The sequence below is a fragment of the Crassostrea angulata genome, chromosome 1 (assembly GCF_025612915.1).
Source record: "Crassostrea angulata isolate pt1a10 chromosome 1, ASM2561291v2, whole genome shotgun sequence".
Lineage (NCBI taxonomy): Eukaryota > Metazoa > Mollusca > Bivalvia > Ostreida > Ostreidae > Magallana > Magallana angulata.
Window position 1 is genome coordinate 8,220,817 of NC_069111.1, and position 19,439 is coordinate 8,240,255.

The following is a 19,439-nucleotide window of genomic DNA, read 5'->3' on the forward strand; positions in this document are numbered from 1 at the left end:
CGACGTGCGACATTTCCGACCTGATACGTTTCCAACCTAAAGTCCTCAGCGATTGGTACATAAATTGTACGTATATAATCTTTCATTAAAATAGAAAAATGTAGTTGGATTGCTCGTTTCTATAATATGAAATCAATTCCCATCAAGCATTTATATATACACATGTAAATAGTTTCATAAGGTCCTAGCCAAAGGTACTGTGTATCTCTGATGAGATAAAAACGATGTATAATAATCGTTAATTATTATACATGTCCGTTCTTCATAATAGTAATTTTATTTTTTTCCCCAATATCATCACCTGAATGAAGTTAAAACATTTCTTATTGTTATACTTTCATGTTAAATACTGAAATCTGATTGGTTAAGACGCAGTTAATAATATACAAATATTGACTGGGGTTGAGGGCAACATTGATTATATTAGCCCCCGAGGGACGAAATATTGCCCGACGCGAAGCATTTGTTTTATTATATGAAGAAACAAACCAAAATTTAAGAAATTAATTGAAAACAGATCGCCGTAATTTTCTCAGCTCAACAAAGAATTTACGAATTCAATTTTGTGCAAAGTTCATTTTCAAAATATCCTCCGCATTAAACGGTGACTGGTGATATTCCGCCAACCGTAACGGTAAGAATTAACATACATGTACAAATGTTCTACCTGATTTTACTTCACAGTAATTCGCAAATCCTTAAATCCGTTATGATAGCAAACCGTCGCATTGCGCGTCCGTTGTTAATTGCCTTGTCTGACTGTCTATTATGACGTCACCTTGTTTTGGAGTCGCGAAGAGTTATTTACGTCATCGTTTACGAATCAACAAATCAGAGGCGATTATTTGAAATAGAGGGAATGTTCTCTAGATATTATTCCTAGCCGGTCAATATCAAAAAAATATTGACCGGTCAATATTTTTCGGACGAGCTAATATTACAGTTATTGACTAATTGTCTATATAGAGTAATATAGTGAGAAAATACTACTGAATATAACAATATCACCAGTCACCGTTTAATGCGGAGGATATTTTGAAAATGAACTTTGCACAAAATTGAATTCGTAAATTCTTTGTTGAGCTGAGAAAATTACGGCGATCTGTTTTCAATTAATTTCTTAAATTTTGGTTTGTTTCTTCATATAACAAAACAAATGCTTCGCGTCGGGCAATATTTCGTCCCTCGGGGGCTAATATAATCAATGTTGCCCTCAACCCCAGTCAATATTTGTATACTATTACCCTCAGCGTTAGCAACGCACTTGGCAACGGGTAACATTAAAAAATGTTACATGCGCGAAAGTTATGCGCGTACGGTTCGCTGTAGAATTCACGTTATTCCTATATAAAAGCAGTAAAATTTTCTTAAAAATTTTAAAAAAGACATTCAGTATAACAAAATAAATAGTGCCTGTTTGGGAGGATAACAGTTGAAATTGACACCCCGAGAAAACCATTGTCAACCTCCGCTTCGCGTCGGTTCACAATGGTTTTCTCGGGGTGTCAATTTCAACTGTTACCCTCCCAAACAGGCACTATTTATATAATAACAGTCTACTAGCCGTGTTACTGTGTCAAGTAACATTTTTGTCTTTAAGTTGAAACAAATTTTATTGATATTGATGAATATTTTTTTTTTACATTTCAGAAATGGAAACGCATATATAGTATACTTTTTATATATACATGTACATACATGCACATGCAATGTCGTTCGTAAGAAAACACTTTTGTTTTGGCAATTACAATTAAATGGTAATTTCTAGTCCGCTTTAAATAAAGTTATTAACCACGGAGAGATTATTTAAGTTTCGTTAGGGCTATGTTTAACCGCTTAAGGCATTAAGATGGGGGGTATATCCGTTGATTGATTGGAGTCGCACAGATTACAAGGAATTAAGAACGTCTACACTCCAAGTCATTTTTAAAGAAGAACGCAGGGAAATCCGGGCAACCGGGACACAGGCGAGCCATTCCAAATCCAACAGAACAGGTATGTTTGTGGTTTATTTTTTTAGGTATCTGACATTTAAACAATAAAATGCTTTCTTTGGTGATTCATTCGGGATATGAAGGTAGCGACATTGCAGAAAAAATATGTCATTTTTTTCTGCAATGATCGCTACCTTCAAAACCCGAATGAATCATCAAAGAAAGCATTTTTATTCTTTATATTAGCATCTCTCTTTTAGCTAATTGATAAATTGATTATGAAAAGTAATTAAAATTTACTAAATTACTGTCAATGTACGTAAGTGCATTAGCTAAAAGAAACAGCCAAATCGTCTCCTGTGAGACTTTGATTCTGACATCGTCATGATTATTTCGTGCAGTCCGTGATTTTTCCTAGGTCGTTGTAGGTTTGGGCCAATCGATAAACAGAGCATGTCAATATTTGTCCTGTCATTTTCTTGTCAGTTTCAGCCGCTGTAGATTTCGACCAATCGATTAACAGGGCGTGTAGATTTCAGTCTGGCTATAGAGCTATGAGTTAACTATAAGTTTCCGTAAGAAATAGAAGGAATAATACTTGGTGGATGTAAATATATGTATGTAAATACCCACCCACCCACATCCGAATCCTTAGGGGATGGAAAAATTGGCCTTCCCAACTACCCAGCCACATTTGAACGTCTTCTGGAAGCCATATACTTTCTGGATTACAGTGGGAGCACTGCAAGCTGATAGAAAAGAACAAAACCTTCTCTGTACATTCTAAATGAGAAGCGGACATTTTCTATTTTGATAAATATACAGTAACGTTATTATAATCAATTTTAAAAAAAGGATATATCATAATATTTACAAGTAAATGGAAATAGAATGAAATTAATATCATTTTATTATAAACATATAAAAGAATTCATTAATCATTGAATATTATCAATGAAATCCTTTTTTAACCTGAAAATTATTACCCATGAATGTTCGAGCCCCAGTTATATAAATGTATGCTGGTATTTTTAAATCACAGCATGGAGGTTTGATTCACGGGAATATCTAACTAATCCCTTGACAAAACATTTTTAGAGTTGGCCCAGTTCAATTTTAGTTCACCTCGTATTTTTAAAACCATAATGTTAGGTGATTGTTTAGAGATCATGAACACATATTACACAGGTATTATACATGCACTGTAAATGTTTGATTTTTCAAACGAAGATCTATACAATGTATCAACGTATCACATATTACACAGGGATTATATACGGTAAATGTTTGATATTTCAAACGAAGATCTATACATGTATTAACGGATAGGATAAATTATACCACCCGATTTATTCTCGATGAGAGTCAAGTGACTTAAAGCTTCTAAATTGCTCGGTGACATATTTTCACAGACTAACACAGAGATTTAAATTCTGCATATGTGAAATAACAAGTTTGCTCCTAATTAAATATTACTGTGTTTTAGCAACGACTGTGAATACACATAAATAGGAAGGAGCTAAACATGACAGACCTCTCCCCAGAGGAAAAAGAAGCATTAGGTAAAGAAATATCTCTCTCTCTCTCTCTCTCTCTCTCTCTCTCTCTCTCTCTCTCTCTCTCTCTGCGGCGCCTAGTTAATTGCTTGGCACTCAGTACCTGTCTTGTATTATCTTGGCACGGTACCATTGACATTGACAGAGATCAGACGGTCCTTTGACTATCTTGATGTAAATAAAGATGGGAGAATATCAGTTCAAGAGGTTGTACGAGGGACACAAATCCATGGCTTAAATCCCACAGGCCAAGAAGCCGACGAAATGATCGCAGAGATGGACATCAGCGGTATGTCATTTTACAAAATACAATCGCAACTTTCCTGGTGTAGTTGCCCGACAATGATTGCACTTATCTCCTGATAATATAAGATTTTGTTTCCACGTGCGCAAATATTTACATGTACATGTATATGGAAATGGGATTTATTGCAAACCTTTTAAAACAAAAAATGGAAAACCAATGTTGCTTATAAAAATGCAAAATATTCCTAATTTAAGCAGAAAAATAAAGAAAATGCACGGACTGTTCTGGTGGTCTTTAACACTCGCCAGATACAATTTCGAAAACTAAATTTTCTGCACACTCTATGTACAGGGAATGGCTACGTGGAATTTGAAGAGTACGAAAAGTTTATGAAAAAGGAACTCAAGAAAATGGACTATGAGCAAAAACTGTTGTTAGATGCTTTTAAGAAATTTGACAAAGATGACAATGGCTACGTATCGTTTGAGGAGCTAAAGAAAGCTCTCTGTGGCAAGGGGGATCGTATGTCTGACGAGGACGTCAATTATTTCTTTGAGGAAGCTGATTCCAACAAAGACGGCAAAATAGATTATAAAGGTACAAATTAATGGATAGAGAGAGAGAGGAGAGAGAGATAGAGAGATGGTCCGACTAATTAACGGACGGACTGACTGACTGACCCATCAATATAATGGTACAAAACCTAATTATTCCATATGAGTAGTTTCTTCTGAATGAATGTGTAGCATCTAGTTGCTCAAAATATAACTGACTTGCATGTTCATGTAGAACTACGCTTTAAAAATCTATTTTCCTTTTTATTTCAGAGTTTGTAAAATGGTTTACAACCATGTAGATTCAACCATGTAGATTCATCTCTGTACGTAAAAGACATAACCAAAATATTATTTATTCAATATTGTTTCCCAAATGATTGTCGACATTGTCCTCATATGTAAGTTAATTTACAATGAAATTAGTTTTCAAGAAGATTATCCGAGAGACCAGTTAAAAAAAGTTTAATTGTGGATCATAAATCCAAATTCCAAACCAGGAGAGTACCTCGTGAAGAGTAATGCATTTCTGTAGCTTTAACAGTTGATGATGCGGTAAAAACATGTATTTTCTGTATAAGCTTTACTGTTTTCCAAATGAATGGTTGCTCAGGGCTTATTTTTGTGAAATAAAAAAACAACCTAAAATGTTTTGTTTTTCATCAGACAAGTACTATATAAACAAGCATCGGTCAAGTTAACGCACATGTGTCTAGTTATCAGACACGTAGCAACAAGCAGACTTACTTTTTCTCATATAATATAATAACATACAATGTAAAATGTAAAATCATTACTAGGAAAAGTTCGATAGTCGACCAGCTCTTACCTCATCCTACAGATTAGAAAATGGAATTTTTCTTTTTGAAAAAAAATGAAGGTACATATGTAGATTTTATGGTTATAATTGTGTTGACAATTGTTGTTCTTTCTCACATTCGGAAACGATGCCTGTTTAAAGCAAAGATAATTTGAGCTACAATAAAATTTGAATTATGTAATAATAAATATTAGATTCATTATACAAGGTACAGGAATACACTAAAGGGCATAAATACAAGAACAAATCGAAAAATGCACAATAATATTTTTAAAAAACCCAACAAAAGGAACAACAACACAAAAAAACACCATAAAATAAGGACAAAGTTTCCAAAAAGGATAAAAAAAAAAAAAGAAACAGTACACTACATAAAACCAAACGCTGCATTTATTATTTACAAGTTTTACTAAAGAAAAACCCGCTATGATGAACATTTGAAATACTTACTATTTAGATAGTCCGAGGCATGTAAAAATAATTAAATCAGCAGTAAAATCAATTATTTTGTGTCAACCATTTCATTAATTAGTTTTCCGAAGGAATATATATAATGCAGCCATACTGCCTGTCCATCCTTAGTTATCTTAAGAGCGATATATATATATATATATATATATATATATATATATATATATATATATATATATATATATATATATATATATATATATATATATATATATAATAAAGATCTAACTGACACAAAAAACATCAAGTGTCTTATATGGTGAACTTATCGACGAAAAACAATCAAATTTGACCACTCCAGCCTGCAGTTTGGTGAGAGTCCTTTAAATATGATATTTTACTAATTACCAATTTTTCAAAAGGAATATACTCTCATACCTTTGGTACATTTAAGAACTTCTTCACACACAGACGGTGCCTTTTATTTATTCAATGTTTTTTGAAATCATAAATAATTGGACCTCTAAACATTTTTTTCCAATTACTATATAAAGAACACCGCCTGGTTATGTGTTCGGTCTATGACTTTATCTATAAATGTCTGTCTCTGATCAAAATTTTATTCACAATGATGACACCTGTTAAAGATAATGCAACATTTCAGTGCATGTGTAGAATACGATAAAATCATGCTTGGGTTAAATACATTGTAGATCACAAACAAAACCATACATATCTTTGTGTATAATTTGTATACCAACTGTATATTCAATCGCCGTCCTTTTTTGAGAACTAACGCAAAGATTGACTAACACGATTTCTTCTATCTTCATTAAGAGTTTTGAAATAAACTAAGGTATGCATTTAAAGTGTTCTGTTGAAGTGTTGTAAGCAGTATCACACGAACAGGGGTACTCGTCAGTAGCATCACAGAAGAAGGTATATCATTCAACAAGGCAGAGTATTGCTGTCACAAACATTTACTCATAAAAAAGCAGGTACGTGGTTTTTTCTTCAACATGTAAATGCAAAATATCGATAATCTAATCTTTATAGGCTTTGTATGATTTTTGCTAGGTATATTTGCCAAGTTGGTCAATTTAGTGACTCTAAAGAGTCTTTGATTTGTTATTGTTACATTAACATTGTATGTGAAAAAAGAAAAGAAAAAAATACAGTTTTGTAGCATAATGTGATTCACTTTTTTGGGAGGGGGGTCATTGCATAATCCCGCTTTAACATTTTTTTTCTACCAAAGCAATACCAAATTTATCAACAAAATAGCCCCAAACATGTCAACAATTTCAAAGAAGGAAAAAGAAGCATTAGGTAAGAATGAAATTACTCTCTCCTTTGAAGTTTGAAGAAAACATACTTTAAAATATGTACTAGTATATTTATGTTTGTTAAAAACTATATCACATAATCAAGACTTCGTTTCCATTCATTGTTCGCCGTATTTGTTGACAGAAATAAAAGAGTCCTTTGATTTCATTGACGAGGACAAGGATGGTTTGATACAAGTGGAGGACATTGTTCGTGGGATACATATCCTGGGTTTAAAGCCCACTAGCAAGGAGGTCGATAAGATAATTGCGGACCTAAATGCCTTAGGTATTTCATTATAATACAATACACAGTCACACTTTTGTACTTATAAACCAAATACCAATAGTCTAAACGACTTTTTTTTAAATAAACGAGATCTAGTTATCATAATGAGTTTTCTTGTATTCTATTATTTTTCTACTTTTGTTCGAAAACAAACGTAATCATGAAAGATTGGATACCACTTTAGATTGCAATTTAGTAAAGCACTATATCATGTTAGTTTTTGTATATCTTAACAGTTCTGCAACTACATGTACATGCAACTATTCTTATAATATTTTCTCTTACATGGCCTTATTATTTCCTTATTAAATTCTTTTTGCATTAGAAAAGCAATCTATGGACTTTAGCACTTATGATCAGTTCATGAAAAAGAAACTTAAAGAGGTGAACTATGAACATAATCTGTTTAAGAAGTCATTCAAGAAATTTGATAAGGACGGCGATGGCTTCGTCACTTTTGAGGAGCTGAAGAGTGGCCTCAAAGGTATGGGAACCCGTATGTCTGATGGAGAGGTTCAACGTTATTTTGAAGAAGCTGATATCGATAAAGATGGCAAGATAGACTATGACGGTATGTGTGTATAGATAGATAGATAGATAGATAGATAGATAGATAGATAGATAGATAGATAGATAGATAGATAGATAGATAGATGGACGGACAAACGAACAAATTGATAGATGATTTACTTGACTTAAGCCTTTCTCACTCCCTTGTGGAGCATAGGCCACAGACAATTCTTCTCCACTTCTCTCTGTCCTTTGCTAGTTGGTGGATGGTGTTCCATTTGTGTCCTTTCTCGGCCATTTCTTTTTCAAGGACTCTTCTCCAGGTTAGTCTTGGCCTTCACCTTTTCCTCTTCCCTTGTGGTGTCCATTGGAGGGCTTGACAGGTGATGTTAGATCTGCCTTTCCTTAGTGTATGACCAATCCATTTCCATTTTCTCTTTTTAATTTCTTGTGGAATAGGGATTTGGTTAGTTCTTCTCCAAAGGTCTTCATCAGTTATTTTGTTCGGCCACCATATCTGAAGGATGTTTCTCAGACATCTGTTTGCAAAGGATTGGAGTTTTTTCCTGTTCGCCATTGTGAGGCCCCATGTTTCCGACCCGTAAAGTAGCACTAATTTTACGTTGCTATTAAATATCCTGAGTTTGGTCTTGATTGTTATGTACTTGGACTTCCATACTTTTCTTAGCATACCAAATGCAGTATATGCATTTCCTCTGTTCCTCCACTATGGTTAACAACACTTCCTAGATATGTGAATGATGTAACATTTTCCAATTGAGTGTTATCAATTTCTATGCTGTTGATGTTTGTGTTTTTAGCTCACCTGAGCTGAAAGCTCAAGTGAGCTATTCTGATCACATTTTGTCTGTCGTCCGTCTGTCCGTCCGTCTGTCCGTCTGTCCGTCTGTCTGTCCGTAAACTTTTCACATTTTCAACATCTTCTAAAGAACTACTTGGCCAATTTCAACAAAACTTGGCACAAATCATCCTTAGGCAAAGGGGATTCAAAGTTGTGAAAATTAAGGGCCACACCCGTTTTCAAGGGGAGATAATTAGAAATTAATGAAAAATTTCGAGAAATTTTCAAAAATCTTCTTCTCAAGAACCAGAAAGCCAGGAAAGCTGAAACTTGTGTGGAAGCATCCTCAGGTAGTGTAGATTCAAAGTTGTGAAATTCATGACCCCCGGGGGTAGGGTGGGGCCACAATGGGGGGTCGAAGTTTTACATAGGAATATATAGAGTAAATCTTTAAAAATCTTCTTCTCAGAAACTAAACAGCCAGGAAAGCTGAAACTTGTGTGGAAGCATCCTCAGGTAGTGTAGATTCAAAGTTGTGAAAATCATAACCCCTGGGGTTAAGTTGGGGCCACAATGGGGGGTCGAAGTTTTACATAGGAATATATAGAGTAAATCTTTAAAAATCTTCTTCTCAGAAACTAATCAGCCAGGAAAGCTGAAACTTGTGTGGAAGCATCCTCAGGTAGTGTAGATTCAAAGTTGTGAAAATCATGACCCCCGGGGGTAGGGTGGGGCCACAATGGGGGGGGGGGGGTCGAAGTTTTACAAAGGAATATATAGAATAAATCTTTAAAAATCTTCTTCTCAGAAACTAATCAGCCAGGAAAGCTGAAACTTGTGTGGAAGCATCCTCAGGTAGTGTAGATTCAAAGTTGTGAAAATCATAACCCCTGGGGTTAGGTTGGGGCCACAATGGGGGTCGAAGTTTTACATAGGAATATATAGAGTAAATCTTTAAAAATCTTCTTCTCAGAAACTAAACAGCCAGGAAAGCTGAAACTTGTGTGGAAGCATCCTCAGGTAGTGTAGATTCAAAGTTGTGAAAATCATGACCCCCAGGGGTAGGGTGGGGCCACAATGGGGGGTCGAAGTTTTACATAGGAATATATAGAATAAATCTTTAAAAATCTTCTTCTCAGAAACTAATCAGCCAGGAAAGCTGAAACTTGTGTGGAAGCATCCTCAGGTAGTGTAGATTCAAAGTTGTGAAAATCATAACCCCTGGGGTTAGGTTGGGGCCACAATGGGGGGTCGAAGTTTTACATAGGAATATATAGAGTAAATCTTTAAAAATCTTCTTCTCAGAAACTAAACAGCCAGGAAAGCTGAAACTTGTGTGGAAGCATCCTCAGGTAGTGTAGATTCAAAGTTGTGAAAATCATGACCCCCAGGGGTAGGGTGGGGCCACAATGGGGGGTCGAAGTTTTACATAGGAATATATAGAATAAATCTTTAAAAATCTTCTTCTCAGAAACTAATCAGCCAGGAAAGCTGAAACTTGTGTGGAAGCATCCTCAGGTAGTGTAGATTCAAAGTTGTGAAAATCATAACCCCTGGGGTTAGGTTGGGGCCACAATGGGGGGTCAAAGTTTTACATAGGAATATATAGAGTAAATCTTTAAAAATCTTCTTCTCAGTAACTAATCAGCCAGGAATGCTGAAACTTGTGTGGAAGCATCCTCAGGTAGTGTAGATTCAAAGTTGTGAAAATCATGATCCCTGGGGGTAGGGTGAGGCCACATTGGGGGGGGGGGGTTTAAAATTTTACATAGGAATATATAGAGTAAATCTTTAAAAATCTTCTTCTCAGAAACTAATCAGCCAGGAAAGCTGAAACTTGTGTGGAAGTATCCTCAGGTAATGTAGATTCAAAGTTGTGAAAATCATTACCCCTGGGTGTAGGGTGAGGCCACATGGGGGGGGGGGGGGTGTTAAAGTTTTACATAGGAATAAAGAGTAAATCTTTAAAAATCTTCTTCTCAGAAACTAATCAGCAAGATGATTCTTTTTAATTGTTAAGACTTTGGCTCCAGGACAATTCTTCGGCCTCACAAGAAGGTTCAGAGTTTGATGTAGCTAAATATCCCATATATAAACAATTGTAAAGGATCTTTTTGAGAACTGCAATACTCAACATGTGATATGACTATAAAATTGAAGCAGGCAGCTATTTTTTCATTAGAATCATTTTGTATTACTGTTTTGGGTTATTGCCCTTGATTTATTGATTCTTGATTATTTTAATTAATGCATCCACTGTTAACCAATTAATGTGATGATTATTTTTATACAATAATAAATATTCAATGTATATAAGTTGTTCTGCATAAGTAGTTTTGGGTTAGGCTGGATTAGTTTGTTTATTTTTGATTTCCAATTTTTAGATACTATGAATTATTTTAGGCTGGCACATATATAGGGACAGTGTCTATTGCATTGCAACGAGTGACTGTTTGGGGTTAAACTTGAACAGGTACGGAGAGATTGAGGGTGTTGACATCCCTGCTCTTTCTAATTTTCGTGTTTTTCTAACCAACGATACAGAATGTGCGGTCATTTCTGCCCTGTATCGCATTGATACAAGTGTGCGGTCATACCTGCTTGTATTGGTGGTGGTTGCGGCGGAGCACTAGTGTATGGTCATCCCAGCTGGTGTTCTGGCCTTTCTAGTGCAAGTGTGCGGCACTCCCTGCGTTAGGTTGAGCTGTTGGCGCAAGTGTGAGGTCATCCCTGCTTGCGTTATCTCTGCTTGCATTAACGTTGGTACCTGTTGAGTTGCGTAGGTGTGCGGTCATCCCTGCCTGCATAACGTTGAGTCCCTATATATGTGCAGGAGCGGTGATTAAAGTCTGCTCTTGTAAATAATGGCAGCAATCAGGGCTATCCGAGTTCCAAGGGGAAAAAATGGATTTTATTTATACAGGATCTACATGTATTATTGTACATTGTCCAGATTGTTTGTATTATGACTCCATTAAGCTGACTTTATCATACCTATTGTTCCTCAGGTGAGCGATGTGGCCCATGGGCCTCTTGTTTCTCATTAGCTTTGTTTTTTCCTTGTTGATTCGGAGCCCAGTCTTTGATGCATTTTTGACTAAGATTGATGTTTTCTCTTGCATTTGGTCGTACGTATGGGATAAAAGAGCCAAGTCATCGGCAAAATCTAGGTCTTCAAGTTCGTTCATAAGGTTCCACTGGATTCCATTTCTTTTCCCTGCTGTTGTTTCTCTCATAATCCAGTCAATGGCCAAAAGGAACAAAAAGGGGGAGAGCAAGCAACCTTGTCGTACACCTGTTTTGATTTCAAATTCTGCACTTGTATCTCCTCCATGTATGACCTGGCATTTATAGATTGATAGATACTGTATGATAATTTTTTTTCACTCATCTTGTCAGCGTATTACATTTGAAATGTTTTGTACGAAACAAACTACACAATTCATGTATAGTTCTTTATTAAATGATAATAAGTATTGTTTTCATTTCAGAATTTGTGAAATGGTTTTCAAATATGTAGATTCAACTGACAAGACTATAAATCATAATAATCATTATTCATTGTTTTCAAGAATATGTATAGCTTTCTAAATATAAATAATATATAAATTTTTTCTATGTGTATATTATCAGTAAACTTTGTAATGATGCACAATGTTACTGTTCTTAAAATAAAGAATGTCAACACATTATATTCTAATTGTCTTTTTGCGAAATAGAACCACTAATTACCTTTCATTGTCATTTCTTTATTATACAACTTTTTATTATTTTTTTCATCAATATCATCAAAGCACCAAAAAGACTTTTCAAAGCATCCAATTTATTAAAATTTAACTGTAATAGAAACGTTATCCATTCAAGATACCTTTTTAAAAAAAAAACACACGAAAAAAGTGTCTTCCCGGGCATATGTCTGATTGACACAGATATCGAACATTCATTCAGAAAAAGACAACACCACAGAATTACATTAGTTTTGCAGATAATATTATAATAAACAATATGTACACTGTAACAAAAGTTAGCATTTTGCAGATGCATTTATGTATTCGATGTATTCAAATATTACTGGGGCACGTCCATAACACAATGTTCATGCGTCTTTTTTGTCCATCCGACTTGAGAACAATGTATGCATTACGTTTCATATATATAATAGATATACTCATTAAAAATAATATCATTGTATGAGTGAATCGTTTCTTTAAAAAAAAACCCACAAGAACATTTAACTTGAAATAAGCATTGCAAATAATTTCCCGTCCTCTTGAAGGGCCTTTGACAGAGTGGGATATCTGGCATCGTATACATCATTATAATGCATTTTGACAGTTATGACAGGGTATTTATTCAGACATTGATAAGAAACATACCAGGACGCATTATTTACTGCAGAGCGATACCAATGGTATTATTCTTTTGGAACAAAACAGTATCTAATATTTATATTTGAGTTACCGTATCAATATTTATTCATTCTACAATTATTAAAAAAAGGATAGGCTTTCTCTGGATTTTGAATTGTGATATAAGCAAATATTAAGCATCTTAAAAGTCTATAAATGTCATTTTTAACGCTGTTTTTGCTATTTGTTGGATACCTGACCACAAATTAAATGATCTGTATAAAATAAAACACTGTGAAATTAAGGAAGAGTTATTCATTGGTGCTAATTAAAAATTATGGCTATTTTCTGTCAGGACAGAAGCGAAAATGTTCAGATGCTTATCGATAAACGATTTAATTAAGTGTAAATCTGCGCATGACTGCAGGAAAAGTAATCGAAAGAAACAGCATGGCGAAAGAGGAATGACAGCAAGTTTGTTAAAAAAATTATTTACTGAAAATACTCATTTGACGTTGACAAAAAAATATTACTGCAAAATTTTCGCTACGAAAATATTACCATTATCAATAAACCTATAGACCAACAATTTTATTTACACCTGATCAGAGAATAAATTAACCAGAACGTCAGTATTTCCACTATTGGGATGACTCGACTCAAAACAGTAGTTTCTAATAGATGTCTTTTTTTTTCTTTTGTTTACGAGTGCGTTAGCCTGCTACCAGCATGCCGACCACGCTTTCGCGTCAACGTTTTGTTTCTTTACTAAATACTTACGTATACAAAGCATAAACAAACATTCGAGATCAAACCTCTTGGTGCGAAAATGCAACCAGGGCGAATCCACCCGGATTCAATCCAATTAAATATGCCGATACATTCAAGAAACGTGATATTAGGTTTGATTTTATTAATAACGCTTTAACAAACGTCCAGAAGAGGAGTTGTGTTTACTTTCATATCCGTTATATCTCTTTTATACAGGTAAGCAGACAATAATTCTAAACAACCTACTCTTAGATTTCTTTGTTTTGTTTTCATGTGAATGGTTTATGAAAAGAATTGCCTTTTTTGCTTTTGTATTTTGGGTCACCCTTTTAGTAAGTGATATCTCGAATCATCTTGTGTTCTCAAGATATAAATGTCAAATTTTAGTTTTAACTTATTAGTAGAAACTTGGTTTAAACATTAAATCTTTTAGAATTAAAAGTACTTTCATTTCTGTTTTTATTCTTAACGGTGTTAAAATCCTCCTACTCAAATGTTTCATCAATTGTAGAAAGTTTAGCATAAGTCTGAGCTTTATTTTACCATTTTCTTTAACACATCTACATGTAAAAACATATTTCCAAAAACTGCACAGAGTAAGTTGTGGATTCCGTGTCTTGTTTCCATTTTGATTGATTATATAATTTATATCTCAGACCAACCCATTGTTAGAAACAATAGAAACAAATTGTTATGCTGTTTATATTTAAGCCCGAGAATCTTGAGAAGTCTAGTAGAACGCATACAAAGATAATTTGGTATCAGCTAAGGATTTGCGATCGACATCTTGAGAAATGTTGTACCAATTATCTTTAATAGCCATTCTATTGATTTGTCAAAAATATTAAAAACCGTTGTTTTTTAAGCTATGGTGTTCTCGCTGAACATTAACAAATACACCATTTATGCCATGTGAATGAATTACGTAAATATTGCACTCTTTATGCCCAAGGCGGTATTATTTGAGATCTTTAAATTTATCAGATCCATTGAAAAGCCACTCTAAATTATTATCTGTGCGTTGAGGTTGACTAATCATTTGACTCGAAGAAAAAAAATTGAATATTCTGTAAAGTTTTACTCTGTTTTCAGAAAGTAAATAGAAATAAATTTGAATAGCAACCATGGCTGAATTCTAAACCTCCTTAAAACAGTTAGCCATATTGTTAACTATATATACAGGTTTTATTGCCTTTTATTAAACACATAAGATATTTAAATTTGTATATCGTGTCCATGTGATCCATCTCACCAGTGTAACAAGATACATGTGCTTAGTTTCAAAACAATTACCATTATATTGTGGTAAATTCTGAAAAATATAATAACACCAACTGCAAGTTCCAGACAGTTATTTCCACTAAGAAGTTTTCATATTATTTTTCTTAAGAAATGCAATTTTGTTTCATATGTTTATGAAAAAAAATACATATTAAGTTTAAATCAATTATTCCTTATATAAAATAGACATTTCTTTTGAAATTTAAACTACACTGTTAATTTCACTAAATCTCAACGTTTATACAATTACTCAACACCATTTATTGGTGTAAACTCTTATGCAGGTTATGTATTCTATTGCAATGCCAACAAACTTTTTTTTTATTTAAACAGATTAAAATTTTGAGACAAAAACCATCAACACCATGGACACATCAATGACCCATTATAGAGTACGCCGGTGTTCTGTGTGCCCTAATGATTTAGAGTATCTTTGCGCATCGTGTCCGTGTGATCTGTGTCCCCATTGTAAAGAGAACCATGTCCAAGATCTCGGAACTATTGACCATCGTGTTGTATCGTTCCATGAGACATATTTACCAGTACAAGAGATATGTCTGAAACATCCTGACCATCTCTATAGAAAGATCTGTAAATGGTGTGATCGTACTGATTGCTTCCATTGCAAAGAGCATGAACAAATTTCATTACATGCCATGAGAAATAAAATAAAGCATCAAAAAGAAAGAACTTCAATTCACATCATCACAAACGAAGCTCTCTTATATAGAGGTGTTCTTATGGAAAGCATCAAAATTGATGTCAACATCTGCCAAAACATTTTCTCTTTCTATCATGTAGATATGTTAACAAACGCTCAGATACTGAAGGACCTCGTTAGAAGGGTGTTGCGTAGCTTTCATTTTACGCAAAGATGTTTAAATCAAAAGATAAAAATGAAGAGATATCTTTCTAGCGCTGAGATATATGAAGACACATATGAACAGACGGCAATCAGACTGGTACACTCTCTATTGAACAAAAAGAGAACATGCCTCCCAAAGATTCATCTTGCACACCACACAAGCCAACTCGCCATGAAAGAGTTACTTGAAAAGAGAAGTGTGATAGACTTGCTGACTCAAATCCAAGTCACAGAGAAGGGGAAAGGACGCATAGAAAATGAGCATCTGTTAAAACTAATGCCTGGTCCCGAGTTGCATCAATCTGTCACATTACCAAATTCTCACGGATGTTTCCATATGACTAGTGTGACATCAAATTTGTTTTGGGCCAGTTATATCGATAACAATATTATCTTGTCAAACACTACAGGTGACACATTGTATCATTTATTAGATACACCTTCTGATCTTCTCAGTGGATATGGAGCACACACAGTGAACAGTTCAAACGAATTGATTTATATCGACAAAGAATATAACATAAAAAAACTATCAATGGATTTGAAAACAACGACCACGTTTCTAACAAGAGCACAACTTAAACTGAGACCTCAGTGTATATACTGGTCCCTGACAACTAATGAATTACTTGTCGGAATGTGTAAAAAGAAAATAGAATATGTAGAACTGTCTGAAGAGTCTGAGAAGATTCATGATTATACATGGACAGGCGGTGTAACACGGTTCAATGAAACCGGAAAACTTACACAAATAATATATGGTGGGGACACAGGATCTGAACTCTTCAAATATCCATGCAAAATAACAGAAAACAACAATGGAGATATTGTAGTTTCTGATTGGTCTACGGCTGTAGTGGTGACGGATCGTGAAGGGAGGCATCGTTTTTCTTACACAGGACATCCACCAGGATCAAAACTACAGCCACGTGGAATTTGTACGGATGCACTTTCACACATCTTGGTATGTGATGATGAAACCGAGACAGTACAGTTGTTAGATAAAGATGGTAAGTTCTTGCTACATCTACTGATAAGACCACCAGGGATAATCAGACCACACAATTTGAACTATGATGTCGCCACTCATCGTCTCTGGGTTGGATCAGAGGATATTAACAAGGTTCTTGTCTACAAGTATATTACCCGACAAGACGCCGTAATTGGTAAGTCTATTGTGATTACTTAATATCTTTGTCATTATTAGGTAACAAGATATAAGTATGCATTCCTTTTTCTCTCTAAAAATCATAAACTCATTTGTTATCAGTTCATCATACACGTACCTATCATTTTAATTCACATGTCCATCGTATTGTCTCAGTTTAAGAGTGTATGGTCAAGTGGCTTCTTCCATTGGCTATATTTTTTTAAATTACCAAACACGTAATCCTGCAAATAATTGACACAATGATGATAATGACACAATACTGTTAAAATTATGGTAGTCTAGAACATCAATGAGACTATGAAAAATGCATTTATATTAGATATGAATACGGATATAACATATAATAATAGAATCTTTTATGATTTGTGATGGTTACTAGTAAGTAAATGATTTTATACAACTTGTAGAAACTATCAAATTCTTAGATAAAATCATATACCAAAACAAATCATTAAATTTCGTCTTCTCCTTAGTCACTTTAGTGAATGTATTTACAAACTCAGTGTGAATTTTTTTTAATCATTTTTGTAGATCAATATCAAACCACTACTATTATGGAGTCACCAAATGAAAACCCAACCCAGGAAACAGAGACACCGCAGGACAGACATGAGTGTCTGCTGCAACTGATGTCTTCCCCTGAGTTACAACAATCATTCACAGTGAAAGATGTTAAGTCTTGTTATCACATTTCCTATTTTAAATTAGACCTGGTTTGGGTAAGTGAAAGTTGTAATCTTGTACTGACAAACACAACAGGCAGCACTGAACATCACTTGACCGACATACCTGTCGATACATTCAGTGGATTACACAGTGTGAACAGCGAAGGAGAATTGTTTTTTATTGATAGGGATTATAACATTAAAAAACTATCAAATGATCTGAACACAATCACTATATTTGCAAAGCAAACAGACGACCCTAACTGGACACCACGGAGTGTGTACTGGTCACCGTCTGGTGGAGACTTACTGGTTGGTTTGGGTAAAGCAAATCCTGAAACTGGCAAGATTTCCCGCTATAACCGAACCGGGCAGCAGACACAACCAAGGCAACACAACAACTCAGATCAAGAGATATATAAAGATCCTAAAATTATCACAGAAAACAACAATGGAGATATCGTGGTCTCTGATTTTGATGCTGTAGTTGTGACAGAGCGTGGAGGAAGACATCGTTTCTCCTACACAGGGCATCCACCAGGGTCACCTCTAAAACCCCGTGGTGTCTGCACTGACGCAATGTCCCACATCCTAGTGTGTGATAATAGATCCCGCACAGTGCATATGTTAGATGAAAACGGTCAATTTTTGTCATATCTATTACCAAAATCACAAGACTTGGGTGCACCAAGCAGCCTGAGTTATGATGCCAACACTCATCGTCTCTGGCTAGCAGCAGGATCATATAAAAAGTACAAGGTGTTTGTCTACAAATACATGACTTTGAAAGACCCTCCGACTGGTATGTTTTAAAATTGACATTTCAAAGATAAAAAATGTGTTATTATAAATTTATAGCGATTTTTTTCAAATATATGTAAAGAGTGGAACTGTATTAAAGATTAGTCATGCTAAAAATATTTTTCAAAGTCATTTATCATTAACTGTCATAAACCACTTGCTCTAATACGATTGTTATGCGTTATTTGAATGCAACTTGATTTCAAATTTTCTTTTCAGGGAAAATTCGAAAAAATCAATAATTTGATAAATTTCAAAGGAGTATTGGGATAAATTGGCACAAATCTTATATGAATCAAAGATATCACAGATTATTGTTATATCCCACAGTTGTGCATAGTTTACGCATTAATTCTGATATATCAAGAATTAACGCTGTTACTACTGCCTATACCTTATCACTAAGATGATTATTAATTATTGTAAATCCTTTGTAGATGAAGAACATCCACAGGATCCTGAAGGGTTTCCTTTATCCAACTGAACATCAGCCTGTGAATCAAAGTACATGTACATGTATATTATATATTTATATCTTAAAGATAATACTGCCAAAACTAACATGCCTTTGCACTTAAAATGACAGACGTGCAACAATGATTCTGAATTTAATGTAAGTAATTGCATACTCTAACGAAATAAATATTTCATCATTTTAATAAAATATTTTTATTGTTATAGTAAAATATTTTTTGGGGATAAAGAGTGTCGTTTATTAACATTTGAACGAAGACAACCATTTGGTTGTTAATATTTTTAATATATCTTAAAAATGAAAATATGTTCAAATATGTACATGTATTTACAACACAATGTTGCAATAAAATTCATGTTGATTGTTTTGGTAATTTTCTAAATCAGATATAATACGAAATACGTTGAGCATATGTATACTTGAAAGCTTTTCTTCTGGGGGACTACTTTGCATTAATTAACTTCTTAAATTGTAAATATGAAAAAACCATACGACTTCTTGAGACACCCAGAAGTTCATGGGTTTGAAGAAAATTAAAATCAACAACAAATGTAATGTTTCAAAAATCTATTATGATATCTGTATGTAAAAAACACTCACTGTATTTTTAAAT

The 19,439-nt window shown here is 34.3% G+C and overlaps 3 protein-coding genes across 3 annotated transcripts; all 3 read left to right on the forward strand.

Moving 5' to 3' along the window:
* Positions 1–1,843: 1,843 nt before the first annotated feature.
* On the forward strand, positions 1,844–4,939 carry LOC128177143 (calmodulin-like). Its single transcript, XM_052843725.1, has 5 exons — positions 1,844–1,995; positions 3,421–3,496; positions 3,636–3,779; positions 4,089–4,334; positions 4,565–4,939. The coding sequence occupies exons 2-5, from the start codon at positions 3,460–3,462 to the stop codon at positions 4,591–4,593; spliced, it is 456 nt and encodes a 151-aa protein (XP_052699685.1). The 5' UTR covers positions 1,844–1,995; positions 3,421–3,459; the 3' UTR covers positions 4,594–4,939.
* A 1,543-nt stretch (positions 4,940–6,482) lies between these two features.
* On the forward strand, positions 6,483–12,108 carry LOC128177151 (calmodulin-beta-like). The gene is made up of 4 exons (XM_052843735.1): positions 6,483–6,851; positions 6,993–7,136; positions 7,462–7,707; positions 11,940–12,108. The coding sequence occupies exons 1-4, from the start codon at positions 6,815–6,817 to the stop codon at positions 11,966–11,968; spliced, it is 456 nt and encodes a 151-aa protein (XP_052699695.1). The 5' UTR covers positions 6,483–6,814; the 3' UTR covers positions 11,969–12,108.
* A 3,080-nt stretch (positions 12,109–15,188) lies between these two features.
* On the forward strand, positions 15,189–19,303 carry LOC128177119 (uncharacterized). The gene is made up of 3 exons (XM_052843686.1): positions 15,189–16,880; positions 17,417–18,352; positions 18,789–19,303. Exons 1-3 carry the CDS (start codon positions 15,215–15,217, stop codon positions 18,833–18,835), a joined length of 2,649 nt encoding a protein of 882 aa, XP_052699646.1. The 5' UTR covers positions 15,189–15,214; the 3' UTR covers positions 18,836–19,303.
* The last annotated feature ends 136 nt before the right edge of the window (positions 19,304–19,439 follow it).

What these genes read in the sequence shown, in the direction of transcription:
- LOC128177119 (XM_052843686.1), top strand. Translation starts at nt 15,215, where the DNA reads ATGGACACATCAATGACCCATTATAGAGTACGCCGGTGTTCTGTGTGC. An exon ending in CCGACAAGACGCCGTAATTG is followed by an intron (nt 16,881 to 17,416) that starts GTAAGTCTATTG and finishes TCATTTTTGTAG; the next exon opens with ATCAATATCAAACCACTACT. An exon ending in TTTGAAAGACCCTCCGACTG is followed by an intron (nt 18,353 to 18,788) that starts GTATGTTTTAAA and finishes AATCCTTTGTAG; the next exon opens with ATGAAGAACATCCACAGGAT.
- LOC128177143 (XM_052843725.1), top strand. Translation starts at nt 3,460, where the DNA reads ATGACAGACCTCTCCCCAGAGGAAAAAGAAGCATTAG. An exon ending in AGAGGAAAAAGAAGCATTAG is followed by an intron (nt 3,497 to 3,635) that starts GTAAAGAAATAT and finishes TGACATTGACAG; the next exon opens with AGATCAGACGGTCCTTTGAC. An exon ending in CGGCAAAATAGATTATAAAG is followed by an intron (nt 4,335 to 4,564) that starts GTACAAATTAAT and finishes TTTTTATTTCAG; the next exon opens with AGTTTGTAAAATGGTTTACA.
- LOC128177151 (XM_052843735.1), top strand. Translation starts at nt 6,815, where the DNA reads ATGTCAACAATTTCAAAGAAGGAAAAAGAAGCATTAG. An exon ending in GAAGGAAAAAGAAGCATTAG is followed by an intron (nt 6,852 to 6,992) that starts GTAAGAATGAAA and finishes ATTTGTTGACAG; the next exon opens with AAATAAAAGAGTCCTTTGAT. An exon ending in TGCGGACCTAAATGCCTTAG is followed by an intron (nt 7,137 to 7,461) that starts GTATTTCATTAT and finishes TTTTTGCATTAG; the next exon opens with AAAAGCAATCTATGGACTTT.